A 16,338-nucleotide genomic window follows, 5' to 3' on the forward strand; every position below is an offset into this window, starting at 1 on the left:
AGGCAACCTGTGTGTCAGCCTCTTACACTCCAGCGATCACACCCTGAGTCAGAGCTGGCTGGAATCTGCTGTCAGCTCTCAAAGCAGCACCTGCCATGTCCTTGCACACAGTTACGCACCTTTAGTATTTTACATTGAACTATTTGTAAAGCTTTTGCATTACATCTGTTCTACAAATGTAATGATGGGTTAATGCTCTCAATGTCTTGTGCAGTTAAGGATCTGTTCTTATTAAACAAATTGAAATCCGCAAAAGCAGCCCTTTGGAGAATGAGTTTCACTTTTCCCAGTAAACGCTAGTGGCAGAATCAAAGGGTCTAAGATTTATTTTTTCTGGGATCTTTTCAAATGCTTGTGGAGTTGAGTGATTTTAGAGAGCAGTGATACTTAAGCCAACACCAGCGACAACTGTGTCTTCCAAGAAATATGCTGAGAAATATAGTCGTCAAAAATCTGTGGCCAGAGCGAGCAAAGTACTAATTCATATAATGTATTGTTTACAGTACATTGTGTGATAATAAGAACAAACAGGAGGTAGTTGCTGAAAACGCCAGCTGCCTCCTATGCAGATTTGGCACAAAATGTCTGCAGGCTCCTGTTGTATGGCACCAGTAACTTTTGTTGCATTTCCACAATTAAACACTGAAAAACGTTTTTAGCTGGCTGATCACCAATGACCGTCTCTCCAAATAAGCCTAAGGTCGAGTAACTGGGGTTGTGTGTTAGCTGATTATAGTCTTGGAAGGTTGTTAACTGATTGTGAAGTTTCACACAGTACACTTCATACTTAAGAAGAACTGTGTTCTGTGTCTTCGACTGAGCATTTATTGTGCTTACGCCGTATTTCCATGGTTGTGCATCAGCTGACCTGAGTTGGCACGTTCAGCACTGCGCATTGTGTGTTAGGCTGTCAAAGGAAAGGTTTAAGGCAATTTTACTTATCTGGGTAGCAAGTGTATATTTGCTCAGAACAAAAAACACAATTTAACCTTAAAACATATGCAAAGTAAGAGTAACACAATAACAAGTAATAAAAATTTCCTTTGTTATCCAAAAATTACTGATCTATTGAATGGGTAGATGAACACCACTTAAATTCCCAAACTCCTCTGCTCAGGGGCACCTCAGCCATTCCAAGTTTTCATTACAACTTTCAGCCAGTTCACTTAATTAGTAAAAAACAAAAAAAAAAGTCAGTGATTATTGATTAATCATGCAAGGTGTGCTGGTGGAATCAAAAAATACAGTGATGTATTGGCTAGTTGCTGTAAATATTGGAGTGACTTTATGAAAAGTTTTGAAATGTTTAAGCAAACACACTTTTACAGGCATCATAGTTTTACACCAACATGAAGATTATTTAAACAAAATTATTTGTTCACTGTACTGTATTTGTGTGAGAGTTTAATAAATAAATAATAAACTCATGACACTTTTAGGAAAATCACTCACCTGTTGATGGGATAGGTCCCTATTCTGGTTTTTACATTACACGGGGACTCATTTAAAAAGTTAGTTTCCAAACCAAATTTGGGGAATAGCAGGTTTATTCACATATGGGCACACCTTTGCTCACGGTTTGGAGTTACTTAATGAAATGTATGCAAATGGCTATAGTGTGGCGTAGCGTGAAGGAGGTTGCCTTTAAAAGCAGGAAGTTCTCACCTTTCAGCTTGATTGTTGGCCAATGTTTAAGTCATTGTGATTGGATGAAAAAGTCACTGCTGGCCTATGGTTGACCTGTGTACCCAACCCCACGGTAGTCTGTCTGCATTTGTGGACTCCCTGGAATATTCATTCTTCCTGGCCTTAAGGTCCCGATCATACGTACATGTGACCTCACCGGCTATCCTTGCACGGTCCCGGAAAGGCTGTCACCTAAATAAGCTCCCTTGGGGCCAGTATTGAAACCTCATGAGCCCTTTTAGCAATTAGTAAGTAGTCTGTTGCCAAGCTCCGTATAGCTAAGCTGGGCAGGTCTGGTCTGGCTTGTGGGTGCAGGTCTGGTCTGGCTTGTCTTCTTGACGTTTTGTGATGCCAAGGCTGCAATTGCGTGACGCACGACAGCTGGCGGGCTGCAATTCGCCACAGTCGTCACATAAATATGGCTGCTCCCTTGCTGTCCTGCCTAAAAGTACCTTACAGGTCAGGTAATTCCAGTAGAGTCTTGGCTCTCCTCGCCGCGGGATCCCAGGACGGCCTGGGCCGTTACGCTCACCATGCCAGGGGTCTGTGCTCCCTGTCACCGCGAGACACCAGCTCCTTCAGCTCGGTGAATGTTTGTTTAGCAGGCAGCAGGACACAGTTTGCTGATTAATTGCATTACAAAAGGTTTAATAATAAATCACTTGCCATTCCCATTTCTCTCCCCAGTACTCCAGTTCAAATTGTACAATGAAAATTTTCAAGTATTGGAAGCATAAGTGCTGAAGGAGATCATTAAACATAAAATTGCACATAATAAACAGTGACATTAGTGAATTATGGGGTGTTGTCTTTATCTGGTCTGGGGGTCATATCCATCACAGCCACGGTATAACATAATACATCATAAGTTCATAAATAAATCAGATAAAAATCACTGCTTCATTGAAAAATATATAATCTAAATATATAACACATTTGTTCTTTTTTGCATTCCTCAGAGAAAGGCCTGGAGACACTCAGGTTTTTTATGCTTGGTCTGGTGCTACCACTCAAACAGCTTTAGCATCTGTTTCCAATCAATATCACATTTGCATAAACAGGGACTTAAAGTAATCAGCATTAAAAGGTGACTGATTCAATAAAAATAAGTTACATTGTAAGTTTAAGTAATAAGACACTTGAGAGATGAATCTTCAGTGTTGAGGTATTGTTCTGCCTTCTGGTTGGCTGCTACTGTTACAGAAATGTAGGTTTTAAGAGCAATGCCAGCGTTGGCTCTCAAAGTCTCCTAAAGGCTGTCTCTGAAGGCATAACGGGACAAATGGTCATGGTGATCAGTTTGCTATCTATCTAGTGGTAGGTCCAAGCTTCCCTGTGAAAAGCTGATTTCGATGATCCGGAGAAGTTCCGCCTGAGGTAAAGGGTAACAAAAGCGCATGGTTATCTCACTAAAATGTGAAGGCCTTCCCTGTCACGGTCTGGCGCATACTGATGTAATAAAATCAGAGTCTCGTCTTGGGAAGGTCATCAGGACATAATGAGGGACTTCTCCTCTTCTTCTGTATTAATCAGCGAAGACAACATGGATGATGAGAAGACGTAGAACTCAAATACAAAACTCAGTTCGAAAAGTTCCAGGTTCATACTAAGGATCCACTCAAAGACAGCCGACAGGTGCTTCAACAGGTACGGCTCTTGGGCAAAGAAGATGCAGTCTGGTTGGATTTAATTAAGGCTAATAATGCATAATATAGAAGGACACATCAAACTCTGGAGGTACTAGAAGTCCCTAGAAACAACTACTTTTGTCCTAGTCAGAAACCAGCCAGATATGCCACTATTTCAGGAACAAACACATTTTAAGGCCACAGGTGGTTTGGAGTCGACACTCAAAGGATACAAAAGAGAGTAACGAGGACCTGGAGGGCAGTGGACAGGGCGCGAACGGGGTAAAGGACTTTCTCCTTGCCCGTGAGCAAACAGTTACCCGTCAGCATTGTCAGCAGGAGGCAGTAGAAGCAGATGCAAATGAAGCTGACCGCTGCCCCCAGGTAGTGTAGCAGCACCAGGTATCCAGGCTGGAGCAGAGGACGCAGTGTTGTTCAGTCAGCGAGCACTGCTGCACACTCCTGCCTCCCAGGCAGAGACCTACGGCTCTCTCCACTTACGCAAAAGTTTTTTCTGCAGCAGCAGTTTGCAACTACTTATGATCATTGCCAGGAGATGCAGGCTGATGGTAGGTGGATGGATGGATGCAGGGGTGTAGGTTTGATTTCAACACTGGTAGGGACTAAATCAGCCCCAAACACACACAGTACTTCAACAATATTGGTAGGGACACATCCCTACTGTTGATACCCAAATTTATGCCCATGGATGGGTGGATACACACCATGGTGCAGGGTCCATCAGGAACACTGAGTGTATCTTACAGGTATATCAGTGAGCAGCATATTACCTGCTGCTTGTCCTGATCCAGGTCCCCTTACGTGTGCCTGAGCCATGCTGATATCAACTGTGAGGCTGGTATTCGATAGCAGAGCTTACAGGCAGAAGGCGTACTTACGTTGCAGTTTCCAGCCACAAAGGCACCAATGGATGCTACACAGCCAAAGCCCAAAGCCAGCCGGCTCAGGACAGCCTGAGTACTGCACTTGTTCAGAATGTGGGCATGGTGGAAGACACAGAAGACCAGGACTGGAGAAAGAGAGGACATCGGGCATATAGGCTTGGCCATGTCACATAACATTACCCAATCAGGTGCTTCACCTGTCATTAAAATGCACTTACACAAGAAGGAGCCTGCACTGATGGTGGCTGTAAACAAGGAGTTCTCTGGGATACCTTTCCCACTTGTGCTGCAAGCAGGGAATGACAGTGGTTAGAAGGAGCAGGGGGGACACAGACTGGCGGGACACAGACTGGCTTTCTGTGTGAGTGCACGGCGTCTCTGGTGCCAGACAGGCTCTCTACCTCCCGCACCTTATCGTGGGCACACGGCTGTCCGTGCAGCACAACTCGGACATGTTCGGTTCGCAGGAATTCCTGTATTGCCTGAGAAGAAAGGCAAAGAGCACATCTCTACAGGATCAGCCATTGTCAGCACCCCCCCCCCGCCCCTCATCAATTCAAATTAAATCATTGGGTAATAATAAAGTTGACCCCACTATATGAATTATGGCCCCCCTCATACCCCTGGCCATTCTCTACCTCAGACCAGGACAAAAGCCACCCCACAAGGCTATTTTTACTGGCCCACACGATCATTAAAATAATAATCATTTTTAAAAAAGGCAAGGTTTGCTGCTTTTCATGTCAAGTCCTCTGAATAAATGCAAATATAATTTATACTTCAACACATGCATGCATAAAGAGCCTCTCCAAAAAACAGAACAATTGATTTTTCAGAAAGAATGGATGCAAAAATGCTTTTTTACGCGGATTAGTTGGGCCGTCATTTTCATAAGTTATGTTTAATATGTGAAATTGACTGGTCCTGTTTATTTCTGCTTGCATTGTAAAAAGGGCAAAGTAATTGGGAACAAGTCTTCTATTCTGAGATTCATGGGATGTAAAAAATGATCATTAAAAGTGGCCTTTGCTGACATACAAAAGCTCAGATTTGGCCCTCTCCAGAAAATAACTGGTCTTTGGCTTGTCTCAGCGGTGGAAGAGCTTACCAGTTGCTAAGGGAACAGACATGACCGTAGCTGAGTGCCAGGCCGTACCTGCAGCAAAGACACAGAAGGCAGGGACTTTAAAGAAGATACATATGACGTGCCAGCAGGGGGCGCCTCTCCATGAAAGCATATCACATTAGGTCCCCAACCCAGTCCAATCCAATCATATTCCAAAGTTTTTAAGGCCCCTGTCACTTAGGGGCCCTTGGAATCGCCCTAACATTGCCCCACCCCCCTTAACATGATTAGTCTGCCATCTGAGTCTGTGAGCTGACACACCTGTCCATCCGTCCACGTCTCTTGATTTATGAAAGATACTTTAATGTACACAGAGTTGAGATTATGTGGATTATCTGTCATCGTGAAAAGGCAGGGTTTTCATTACACACCTGATGAAAATGGGTGAAACACACTTAATCTGTTAGTATCACAGACGGGAGTGAGCAACACTTTTTCCAGATCAAATAAGGACATATTTAGAGAAAATGCTGTACTTTTAATTTGTTTTGCTCTTATTGGTCAAAGGTTTGCGGCGAAAATCCCTAAGAACACAGCTGTTCTTCAAAAGAACTGAAACCAATTCTGGTGACCAGGCACACCCAGTATATTACCAGCGTATTGGAGTTAGAGAATTAATGAATTTTCAACACCTCCTGTTTCGAAAAGCAAACACCTTTACTACACAACTACATTAGTGACTCGTCATAGAGGGTTGTGGTTTACGATGTCAGAGGTGAGCAGACTCCGTGTAAGACTGGCAGACTCGAATCACTGAAGAGGACTGAAATCAGAAGGAAAACTGTACCCAAGTCTTACTGCACTCTACGAGTTTTCCTGACAACAATTTTCATATACTAGTGATGTTATAGAAGACTAGTAAGGACTCTTCAATCACTACCAGTAATATTTAAGCGTCTAATGTTGAAACATGTAACACAAATGTTCTCTTACTTTGTTATTACTGAACATATTTATTCCATTTTTAGATGAATAGATTCAAAGAATTAATGACTGTAACTATGGGTCTTGGAGTCTGGAGGTAACACCTTATATGCTCAGATTAGCATGTGGTATGAAGCACAGTAAATTTTTGTGGCAATCGTGTTGCATAAACCTGTATTTGTGTTTGACAGGGGCAGGGATGGATCTGTGCCATATTGTGGGTGTGTTTGTTTTTACTTGGTGGGGCATCTAGAAACAGAATAAGCACAGTAACACAATCTCAACCCACTCAGGTATTGATAACACTTCTGGCAATTTGCTTCAATCCATAAAAAGAATATCAGTGTACTTCTGGATACAACTATACACTTTGTGATGAACTGAAAGTGATGCTATTTATCAAAGGCGTCTGTAGCAGTTTTCTGGTGTAAATACGACCTGCAGCTTTTGACTCCTGCGGTTTACACAGGTGATAAGTTTTCCCTAGAAAATCATACAAGTGATCATGCAGCTTTTCACTGTGTAGCCTGCAACACACATCTGTCTGAGACTTATATTCTTTTTCATAAATAAAAGTGAACTATTTTTTTCTATTTTCAGGCTTAAAAGTTCTGTAACAATCATAGCTGTCAAGTCTCCCGTTTTGGCCGGGAAACTACCGTATTTTACCCCTCTTTCCCGCCGTCCTCCCGTATTAGTATTTTCCCGTAAATCTCCCGTATTACAATATCATTAAAAAATTCCTCTGCCTCTCCAAACCGAACTGCCAGTAGCCTCGCGAGACCTACCACCTGCAGTAGCCTGCAGGTCATTTACAACATTAACCAGGTCATAAATGCGGAGGTTAAAATGGCAATGCCAAAAACAACGTTACTTTCACCTTCCGTGACGACTTCAACAAGGATACAAAGTCTGCAACAAATCTGTATAATAAGTCATTAGTGAATGCCAGAGAGCCACATGAGTGAACATGAGAAGTTTAAAGGAAATGTGTAATGAAAATAAAATGTAAATGACAAGTGGTTATTTTAGATTTCTTGTAGACCTGTCTTAAAATGTAAGGGATACTGGAGCTTGGTTGGGGTGGTGGGATGGCTCGCGGTGGGCGCCGGAAAGTTTCCCTTATTTTCAAATCCAAAACTTGACAGGTATGGTAACAATGTCCTCCTGGCATCTGTCTCACAAATCCTGGCCTCGGTTCTTTGAACGACTGCCATCATTTGTGTTCTGAATAGAATTTACGTCTTGTTTTATGGCTGTGTATGAAGTTATCACACTGAATTATTTCCACGCAAAGTTCATATTTAAAGTTACAGCACTGAAAAGCAAGTGAATTAATGAGCTGCGAAAATTATTTTTATCATTTTTTTCAATATTACTTTTCTGAATCCTAAAATATATAGTGTAGGAGAACATATTCAGTGCACCTGGCACACATAATGCCCGGGGATATCTCCATCCAAAGCCACACTCTTGTCATACTGAACTGACCAGATACCTAATTATAGATGGCTGGAACACACACTGTGAAATAAAAGCAAATCAAAAACTAAGAAGTGAATGTGACTTACACTGCCCAAGACCCAATGAAGGACACCACTGACACAGTGATGGGTATGAAGATCCAGTAAACCATGACTTGTCGAGGACAGGGTTGAGAAGCAAGAGAGTCTCTGAAGATCAGAGTGAAGATGCAGGCGTGGGAGACCCAACTTCCTGTAGACCACTGATAAGATGCTTCTTCACGTCACGGAGCTATAACAGAGCCGTCTCCATCAGGCCACACTTCCCCGTAACGTGCCTTTCTTGTCTCCTGTCGTTTTTAGAAATGTCACAATGGAAATTATTTGTGATTCTTCTAGAAGCCCTCATACCTGGCAGTCAGGTCGACTCGTCTCCTCCGCCTGCATTCCTCCCCTTTCACGTCAGACCTCTGGAAGCCCTGGGTTCTTTATAGCCACTCCCTGCACCAAACCTGTCTCAGGCTGGAAGACAAGAGGGGAAAAGATTCAATACGCTGTATCAGTGTTTGTTTAAGCCCCAGTTCCTGGAGGCTCCTTGCCAGCAAGCCTGCTTAACCCTTCCTATACTTCCTGTCTTGCTGCATGGATATTCACTATTCAGGGTGAAAATGACCACATCCTCAAATTTTCAAATTTGAAGCCTTTAATTATTTTTTTAAAGTGATGGTTTGCTATATTAGTTCTATGTTAAATGACGTTTGGCTTGTATAAATCACAGTTGTTGTTTTTTTGTTTTGTAGTATTGTCAGTACTCTTATAAGGCTCTTATATAGTAGGGTGTACACTTAGGACAGTACTACACCACTCCACCTGCAGAGGGACTGAGACACCTACCAGGCTGGGTCTTCTGTATAAGCAGTGTGTAAATTTCGTTCGACAGCATTGCTCATCCTGCAAAAGGCGTTATATCAATTAAAATACAATTTTTAATATAACCCATATTAATATAATTATACAACCAATATTAATTTAATTATAATAAAATATACATTTCAGCTATTGCTTAATTCACGGTAGATGAAAATTTGAGACCAAAAGGGCCCCAAGCTGTTTCAAAGAACACACTGAAAGTGTATAAGAAAGAAAGAAAGAAAGAAAGAAAAAGAAAAATGCTTAATCGCTTTGTAACCCAGACATTCCAGCTTGGACCGGTTTATTTCAGGTGACCGGTGGGTTATAGCAAACATCTAAGAAAGTGAAATGAAATCTACTGGCTCAAGTTTAAATGTAAATGACAGCATACACAAGCATACATCGTACTACGATGTAGTGAAATGTTTTTCCACCAGCTTCCAAAATTGTTTGAGAGTAGAAAGATAGTAAAATATAGTATAAAAGACTGAATAAGATTAAAAAGTAAACAATAAAAAGAGCTATGTTTGTCACCATATTTACGCACTTGGTGGCACAATACACCCAATCAAAAAAAATTGTGCGGAAAAAAAAACTATTAGAATAAGGAACGTATTTATATTATAGAAACGAAACGATCGACACAAAACCGACACAGAAACGAAAGGGTAGACTGCTTTATTTAACACTCTCTAGACTTTTACCCCTATACCAGTCAACTGATACTTCTTTGCTCTAATGAATAATATTACGTGTTAAGATATAATCTTAAAGCGTTTAGTTATTTAAATAGTGAAGCATCACAGTGCGATCAGTCCCCCGCTCTTCCCACGTGTATAAGCCAACCGCAGCGTTAACCGTCAAGGTGATGAAACCAATGTGAACGCGCCCGAAGACTCTGCTATCACGTGACCTTGCGTGCGCCCGCATCGGGAACGCGCCCGCCTGAGGTGGCGGTCGGCGTGCTAGGCAGAACCAGCTGAAATGGCGGCGACCAGAACATGGAGGTTTCCCTATATTTCGCTGCTGCGCGCCCTCCCGCATTTTACAAGGTGCTGTGTCCGGGTTTCCTCGATTTCACCGCCTGTGTTTCTTGCTCACCTACCGCTTACGTTTCCTAGCTGAGCCGCTAGTTCGCGTGTACGGGGGCGGTGTGGGGTAGCCTATGAAGAAGGCTTTCGGCTAATTGGCAGGGTCATTTCTGGTGATGTTTAGAGGGAGTATGGCGGGGTAATCCACGCCCCCGTCTGGTGGTAATGTCGTCGGTATCTCCCACAGGTCTTTAGCCCTGTTTAAGCACCCCCCCTACCCCAGGTGCGCCGTACAGAGCTGCACCAAATCACTGCTGCAGTGTAGGGCCGCTGTCAGCCTACTGCCAGGTAATCTGGGATCTTGCAGCCGTGCAACCATGTGTGCAATGATCGAAAGAAAAGTGATGCTTATCACATTATCGTGTAATCTGCTCTGAGGTGGGAATGCTAGTTTCCAGAGTAAGAATTCAAATTGAAGGGCGTAAGTTAAAATGGTTCTGACCCACCTTTTTCCATACACATATACCTGTATACGTAAGGGTGAGAGACAGGAGTCTGCCTTAACTTCCATTACACGGGAAGTTAAGCTGAGTAATTTTGTAAGTATTCCAAGTTGGAAAATTTCCTTGAGAATGAACAGGAATTAACTGGAAATTTGAGAATTTATACAATCTGTATCATATGCAAACATAAATATAAACTTTTTTGTCAGAAGCAGACATGCATATGAACATTTCTAATACAAATTTTAAAAATGACATTTCTGACTTTGAAATTCAACTGAATTTGCTTTAAAACTTATTTTAACCAATATTATGCTGCAAGATATTTTTTAAACTACATTTAAGTTCCTTGTTATAGGCTAACCTATATTTTGCAAATTACCGGTTTATTCACATTAATTCCCATATATTCCCATGGAATGTTTCCAACTTTGATAGTTCCAGAAATTTTGAAACCCTGTTTTCCAATGACTGTTATCCTAGAGAAAATGCTGCTAACCACATTTCATCAACATGGTTGAGTCTGCATGAGAGACCACATGGGTGTCGCTTTAGGTCAGTATGAAGCTATGCGTTTTTGTGATTGGTCCGTTTTAGTGCGGCGGCTGTATGTTCAGACGCAGGACACGCCCAATCCCAGGAGCCTGAAATTCATGCCTGGCAGAGCTGTCATGGGCACCGGGACGTTGAGCTTCCCCAGTGTCAGTCATGCCAAGAGCTCACCGCTGGCCAGGTCAGCATCTTCACTGAACCCTGCCATCTCCTCGACTGCAGGTGTGCCAGTGTTGACCAGACTCTTATGTGTTTTAACAGTGAGATTTTTAAGGTGGAGGGAGTGAAGGCAGTGTTCTTCGGTCCTGACTTCATCACAGTGACAAAGGTACCTTTCCTGAATGGACAGCCTTTGACATACTAGTGTGAATTAATAGATCAGGACCAGACAGCCAGGGTACACAGCACAGCAAATTTGGGGTGGCTGTGTTGCCTGTGGGAGTTTTACTAATATAAAAATGTTCTGAGGGCAGAACGAAAAATGATTGGTTCTGAGAGATGATCAGTTGGCTTCACATCTGACCAAGATCTGATTGGGTATCATACTGAACCAATCATTTTTCACTCCTCCCTCAGAACATAAAACTCCCATGAGCGATTGGCTCTGTGTATGATACCAGATATTACTTTAGTATAACTAGGACTGAAGGAAAACAAGTATGCAGTCTTAAGGGGCCGGTAATTGAGGTTTTCAGGTTTTTATTGTTAAATGTGTTCTGAGAAACAGTGAAATCTTCATGCCGCAGTTACAGGGAAAGGGACAGGTTTGGGTGGGAGGACAATAACTCAAACAGCAGTGCAATAAGAGAAAAGACAGTATAGGAAGTGAATAAATAGGTGGTGCATCAGGGAAGGATGTGCAAATAACTGCAGAGGTAGTGCAGTAATAAGGCAGAGGAGAGGTGAAAGATCAGGCTCATCAGCTGTCATGGCCTGGCCCCCATTCTTCAGTTATAGGCTGTGTTTTTATCGTATAACTTAAGATTCCTTCTTTGAGTTTCTGTAGATAATGTCAAAGAATGTTGCAGAATTCAGCTGAGCATTTAAAGCAGCGTGAAGACTTCATGAGTTTAATGTGTGGGGCCGTGGTTGTTCTGTTTGCAGAGGGACGATGATGTGCAATGGGCCGACATCAGGCGTGGCGTCATCGGGGCTGTGACGGAATTCTTCCAGAGCGGAAGCCCCATAACTACGGGGGAGACAGACACACACAGCGGTATGCGGTAACCTGGAAGGCTGAACTAAGTAAACAGACCCTACAGCTGAAAGCACAAAGCTAAATGTCAATTAAGATTCACCCTGTCAGTTCTCAGTGACATTCTGTAAACTAATCATGAGCTGTTCTAACAGTGTGAAAGTGTGATGAACCAAGCCGCCATTTTATGTGGAATGTGAAATATTTGGATCGCTCAGGTTCATGAATGAGGTTCAGTTAGACTGTGAGGTCGTCATGGTTTTTACCATCTTGAGCCACATACTGTTTACATTGGTTTCCACACTGTGAGGCTGTCTTTACCATCTCAGGCAGGTGGAATGAAAAAGTCAGTACTTAAGAAAACTCTGAGTAACATCCCTGACACAAGGCTCATCATCATGGATGTTTTTTTTTTTTAATAAATGCTGACAAAGACTTTACAGTTACACAAAATACAAATGAAGATGCTAAATTTTTAACTGATGAGTAGTCAATACAATATATAACATAGGTGTGATTATACCCAAAAATCCAACACAACTGACACAAAATGACAACTGCAAATCCACGTTTTGGAGCCTGGATTTCTGTTGTTTCTGCAGATGGCCACGATCCATTTGCTTTTCTTTTCTTTAGTTTTCGGTAGTCTGTAAAACAATGGCAACAATTTCTTGTTAAATCGATTTGTACAATCAGTCACAACTATGACAGCGTATTACTACCACCATGATAAAATAAAATTGCCCATTTTCTCCTTTTTCTTATCTTGTGATAATGAGAAACTGGGCAAATTTAGTTCTATCATGGTGGCAGCAATACACTGCCATATATAGCAGCCCTTTCCAACTTTAGTTGTATTTTTGTGGCATTCAAGCTGAACGCTAACGCTGCCACTCAGTGTATTTGCCACTCACTGGCTATGAGCACAGTGACTCCTGTCTTCTGTGACATCATGTGCATACCCTCTATTACAGGGGTGGGCAATCTTATCCTCAAAAGGCCGGTGTGTATGCAGGTTTTTTGGATAACCTGTAGGTCAAACCCAGGTGTGAGAACTCTTCAGCCAATCAGTCCTCTAATTAGTAATCTAATTAGGGAATTGTAGTGAAAACCCGCATACACACTAGCCCTTTGCGGATAAGATTGTCCACCCCTGCTCTATTTGATTGGATTGTATTATCTTTATTATCCAAAAGGGACAATTTGGTTTGCAGACAGCAGTGAACACAACCAACACACACAAAAAATTACGTAAATAAATAAAGACATAAATACACATACACAATAGATGACCTTATACTGCAATTGCAATAACATATAGAAAAATAAAATCGATTTGTCCTTGTTAAAACATATATATCCAGTAGCCAGTGGGCCTATAACTTATTTAAAACCCAATAGCTGACGGAACAAATGATTTCAGGTACCTGTTTGATCTGGTCCTCCCAGAAAAAAAATGTACATTCTTCCTGATGGCAGAAGACAAAATCTCTGCCTGAAGAGGGTGTTGAGTTTGTGCCAGAATGACCTTTGCTCTCTGAATGACTCTAAACATGGCCAAGATTATTCAGGTTAGTGCCAATAGTCTCCTGGCGCTAACTTGAAGGATAATTGGAAGGATAGTATTCAATGTTGACTATATGGGGGGCAACATAGTTGTGACAATTGTTTGGGGGGCACCTAACAGGCAGTGTGTACTGTCATGTTCTCTACATCGCAGCTCCTTTGGAAGAGGATGAAGATGAAGTGGTGTCTATGATCAAAGAGCTGCTGGACACCAGGATCAGGTATAGCTAATATGGAACCTGCATTTGAAGTTTCGTTGTTTTGAGGTCAGGCCTTTCCTGTTTCATACACAAATACTGTGTCGTTATGAGGCACATCATCCTTTTGGGAAGAGACATGAGGTACCATTCCTTAGTACCAAGTCTGAGTTAAAAAGCTTGGGAACTGTATACACAGGGACATTATGTTTGCAGATGTGTGCAAAATACCTCAATTAAGCCTCTCAGAGTGACTGGGGGTGTGACTGTATCAGTGTCCCCGGATCAGACAAAGCAGAGCCCAGTCCCTGACAGCAACACTAATCTTTGAGATGATAACTGTACTGCGTTACCTCCAGGCCCACAGTGCAGGAGGATGGCGGTGATGTCATCTTCAAGGGCTTTGAGGACGGCACGGTGCGGCTCAAACTACTGGGCTCCTGCACGGGCTGCCCCAGCTCCACGCGGACGCTGAAAAGCGGCATCGAGAACATGCTGCAGTTCTACATCCCCGAGGTGGACCACGTGGAGCAGGTTAGGCCCACAGCGTCTGCATCACCAGCCGTGGCCCCGTTCAGTCTTTGGCTACAGCTCTTTCACCTGCTGCCTGTTTTTAGGTGGAGGATGAAGTGGATGAAATCAGCAACAAAGTGTTCAGCGATCTGGAGCGCAAGTTAAACGACTCGTAGGCTGCTGCTGGACCCTCACACCTTTATTTTTTCCCTCGAAAAGAGGACTGCCGCGATCTTGCTGTTTATGTTGCACATATTTTGGTTGTGGACTGACCCCCCCCCCCCCCCCCCCCCCCCGCCTGGTGCCTTGTGCTGCCCTTTTTGTGGTACAGCTACTCCCAGACTCCCCCTGGACCCTGAGCAGGATAAGCAGTTGGAAGGTGACTAAATGTTACATGTAAGATAGCATCTGAGGTGAATGTACTTGAAATATGTTGTATATATTGCTAAATGTATTCTTAAAGCCTTTGTTTGCACTGGATACTGTAACAGCATATGTAAAAAAAAAAAAAAAGTTGATTTAAATAAATTAACTTGGAATGACTAAATTAAAATCTTGTTAATAGGGCTGAGTGATACAGCATTTTTTTTCCATGTCAGTCGGTATGGATATTTACCATGATATAATTCAGTCTTTATTTCTTTACTTGAAGGCTCCATTTTGCTTAAAATTTCCTTAGGATTCCCATTCAATTCAATTCAACGTATTCTTATATAGCTCCTTTCACAAGAGTCGTCCACAGGCACTTTTCCATGAGTGTGTGACACATTGCAACATCACTAAGACTGAATAATACAAAAACAGGGGGGAAAAGACAAATGAAAGGAAGAAAGCCAGATGACAATGGAGGAGAGGAACCAAAAACTCCCACGCAGAGAGAAAAAAAACCTCTGGGGGTCCGAGGTCAACTGGCTGCCCGACCCCCCCCTGGGTATGATAGCATTATATAAAAAGACAGAATGGGCCTGCATGCTAAAAGCAAGGTGTGGACTGTAGTCAAGGTCAAAGTCCATCAATGAGTCAGTTCTCCATGCCGGGCTGCGTGGGGTGGCAGATTTGAAGTCTGCATCCACGATGTTACAGTTTGTAACACATCTATATTGTCACACTTCTGTGGGACTGAACCAGGCCTCCAGCTCAGATTGTGCCCCGGTCACCATCCGGATATGTGGGAAGTAAAGCAGAAAGCATGGATGGTCAGAACATTTATAGACACCAATGGAGGAGCATAGTAGATAAGAATGGCAGATTCAGAACATGAAGAAGACTACATTGAATGAACTGCAAACTGAAATCTTATTTTAATGAATGGATCACACAAAAGGGTGGAACAGTGCACAGTCGTTAGGACTGTTGCCCCATGACTCTGACACCTCTTTTGAGTCTCCACTGTGATTGGTTGGTGCCCCATTCTGGGTAGTTTCCTGCCTTGTGCCCATTGGCTCCTGAATAGGACAAGTGGTTACAGAAAATGGAGAGATGGAAAAATCACACAAAAAATTATTTTATTTGTTGTAGGGTGGCGCTACCATAGTTTTGATTTTTTTAATTAAATTTTTATATTTTCAGTTTTCATTTGATATCCAGTCTGTTAGTTTTCAGTGTAGTTCTATTAGTTTTTGTATATTTCTATTTGGTGTTTACAGTTTACAATACACAGCACCACTCTGTTGTGCGTCGGACTTTAAATTGCCAAAGTACTTCCACACAATAGCTTTTTTTAAAAAAAAAAAAAACGTCATGGCTGCTGTCACATTCTTCACCTGAAGTTTCCTCTGAATGGGCTCTAATGTTTGCAATGACTCAAGCAGGCCTTCAATACCAAGACACAGACAGTAGCCAGTAATGTGCTCTGTTCTCAGTCAAACTTTCCGTGCGATTTTTCAGAATATGGTGTTCGTTCTTAGAAGAAAGCTATCATATGATTGGTTGGAATTGTGTTCATTGCTGTGATGTCATAAGTTGATGTGAAAGGGCATAAGTTTGGGTTGAGTGGGGGGGGGGGGGGGGGGGAGGTCTCCACCCATTTAAAGGCTCCAGGGGGTTGTATTGGCTGGTTTTTGACTATTGGGGGGTTACCCCCATGCTGATGTGTGCTATTAAGCAATGTACCGTATCAACAGTTTATCAAAGTTTC

At 42.5% G+C, this 16,338-nt stretch overlaps 2 protein-coding genes across 4 annotated transcripts; one reads left to right on the plus strand and one right to left on the minus strand.

Annotated features, from left to right (window-relative positions):
• Nucleotides 1–2,317: 2,317 nt before the first annotated feature.
• LOC111849590 (transmembrane protein 150A) lies at nt 2,318–9,818 on the minus strand. 3 transcript variants are annotated; one of them, XM_023822613.2, is made up of 10 exons: nt 9,192–9,492; nt 8,627–8,683; nt 8,144–8,254; nt 7,841–8,024; nt 5,328–5,375; nt 4,630–4,701; nt 4,438–4,505; nt 4,214–4,344; nt 3,548–3,725; nt 2,318–3,362 (listed from the first exon to the last, which is right to left on the minus strand). In XM_023822613.2, the coding sequence occupies exons 4-10, from the start codon at nt 7,903–7,905 to the stop codon at nt 3,175–3,177; spliced, it is 750 nt and encodes a 249-aa protein (XP_023678381.1). In that variant the 5' UTR covers nt 7,906–8,024; nt 8,144–8,254; nt 8,627–8,683; nt 9,192–9,492; the 3' UTR covers nt 2,318–3,174. The 3 variants fall into 3 exon arrangements, with proteins under 3 accessions (XP_023678381.1, XP_023678383.1, XP_023678382.1); XM_023822615.2 differs by lacking the exon at nt 7,841–8,024; XM_023822614.2 differs by lacking the exons at nt 8,627–8,683; nt 9,192–9,492 and adding an exon at nt 9,750–9,818 and having other exon boundaries at nt 7,841–8,254.
• On the plus strand, nt 9,549–14,481 carry LOC111849589 (NFU1 iron-sulfur cluster scaffold homolog, mitochondrial). Its single transcript, XM_023822612.2, has 8 exons — nt 9,549–9,696; nt 9,923–10,023; nt 10,776–10,911; nt 10,992–11,058; nt 11,835–11,946; nt 13,646–13,712; nt 14,048–14,222; nt 14,306–14,481. The coding sequence occupies exons 1-8, from the start codon at nt 9,629–9,631 to the stop codon at nt 14,375–14,377; spliced, it is 798 nt and encodes a 265-aa protein (XP_023678380.1). The 5' UTR covers nt 9,549–9,628; the 3' UTR covers nt 14,378–14,481.
• The last annotated feature ends 1,857 nt before the right edge of the window (nt 14,482–16,338 follow it).

The sequence above is a fragment of the Paramormyrops kingsleyae genome, chromosome 3 (genome assembly GCF_048594095.1).
Source record: "Paramormyrops kingsleyae isolate MSU_618 chromosome 3, PKINGS_0.4, whole genome shotgun sequence".
NCBI lineage: Eukaryota > Metazoa > Chordata > Actinopteri > Osteoglossiformes > Mormyridae > Paramormyrops > Paramormyrops kingsleyae.

Excerpts from the sequence above, each read along its gene's own strand:
- LOC111849589 (XM_023822612.2), top strand. The coding sequence starts at position 9,629 with ATGGCGGCGACCAGAACATGGAGGTTTCCCTATATTTCGCTGCTGCGC. Across the intron at positions 11,059-11,834 it reads ACTTCATCACAGTGACAAAG|AGGGACGATGATGTGCAATG; the intron begins GTACCTTTCCTG and ends TTCTGTTTGCAG. Across the intron at positions 14,223-14,305 it reads AGGTGGACCACGTGGAGCAG|GTGGAGGATGAAGTGGATGA; the intron begins GTTAGGCCCACA and ends GCCTGTTTTTAG.
- LOC111849590 (XM_023822614.2), bottom strand. The coding sequence starts at position 7,905 with ATGGTTTACTGGATCTTCATACCCATCACTGTGTCAGTGGTGTCCTTC. Across the intron at positions 5,376-7,840 it reads TTCATTGGGTCTTGGGCAGT|GTACGGCCTGGCACTCAGCT; the intron begins GTAAGTCACATT and ends TCTTTGCTGCAG. Across the intron at positions 3,363-3,547 it reads GGTCCTCGTTACTCTCTTTT|ACTGCATCTTCTTTGCCCAA; the intron begins GTATCCTTTGAG and ends AAATCCAACCAG.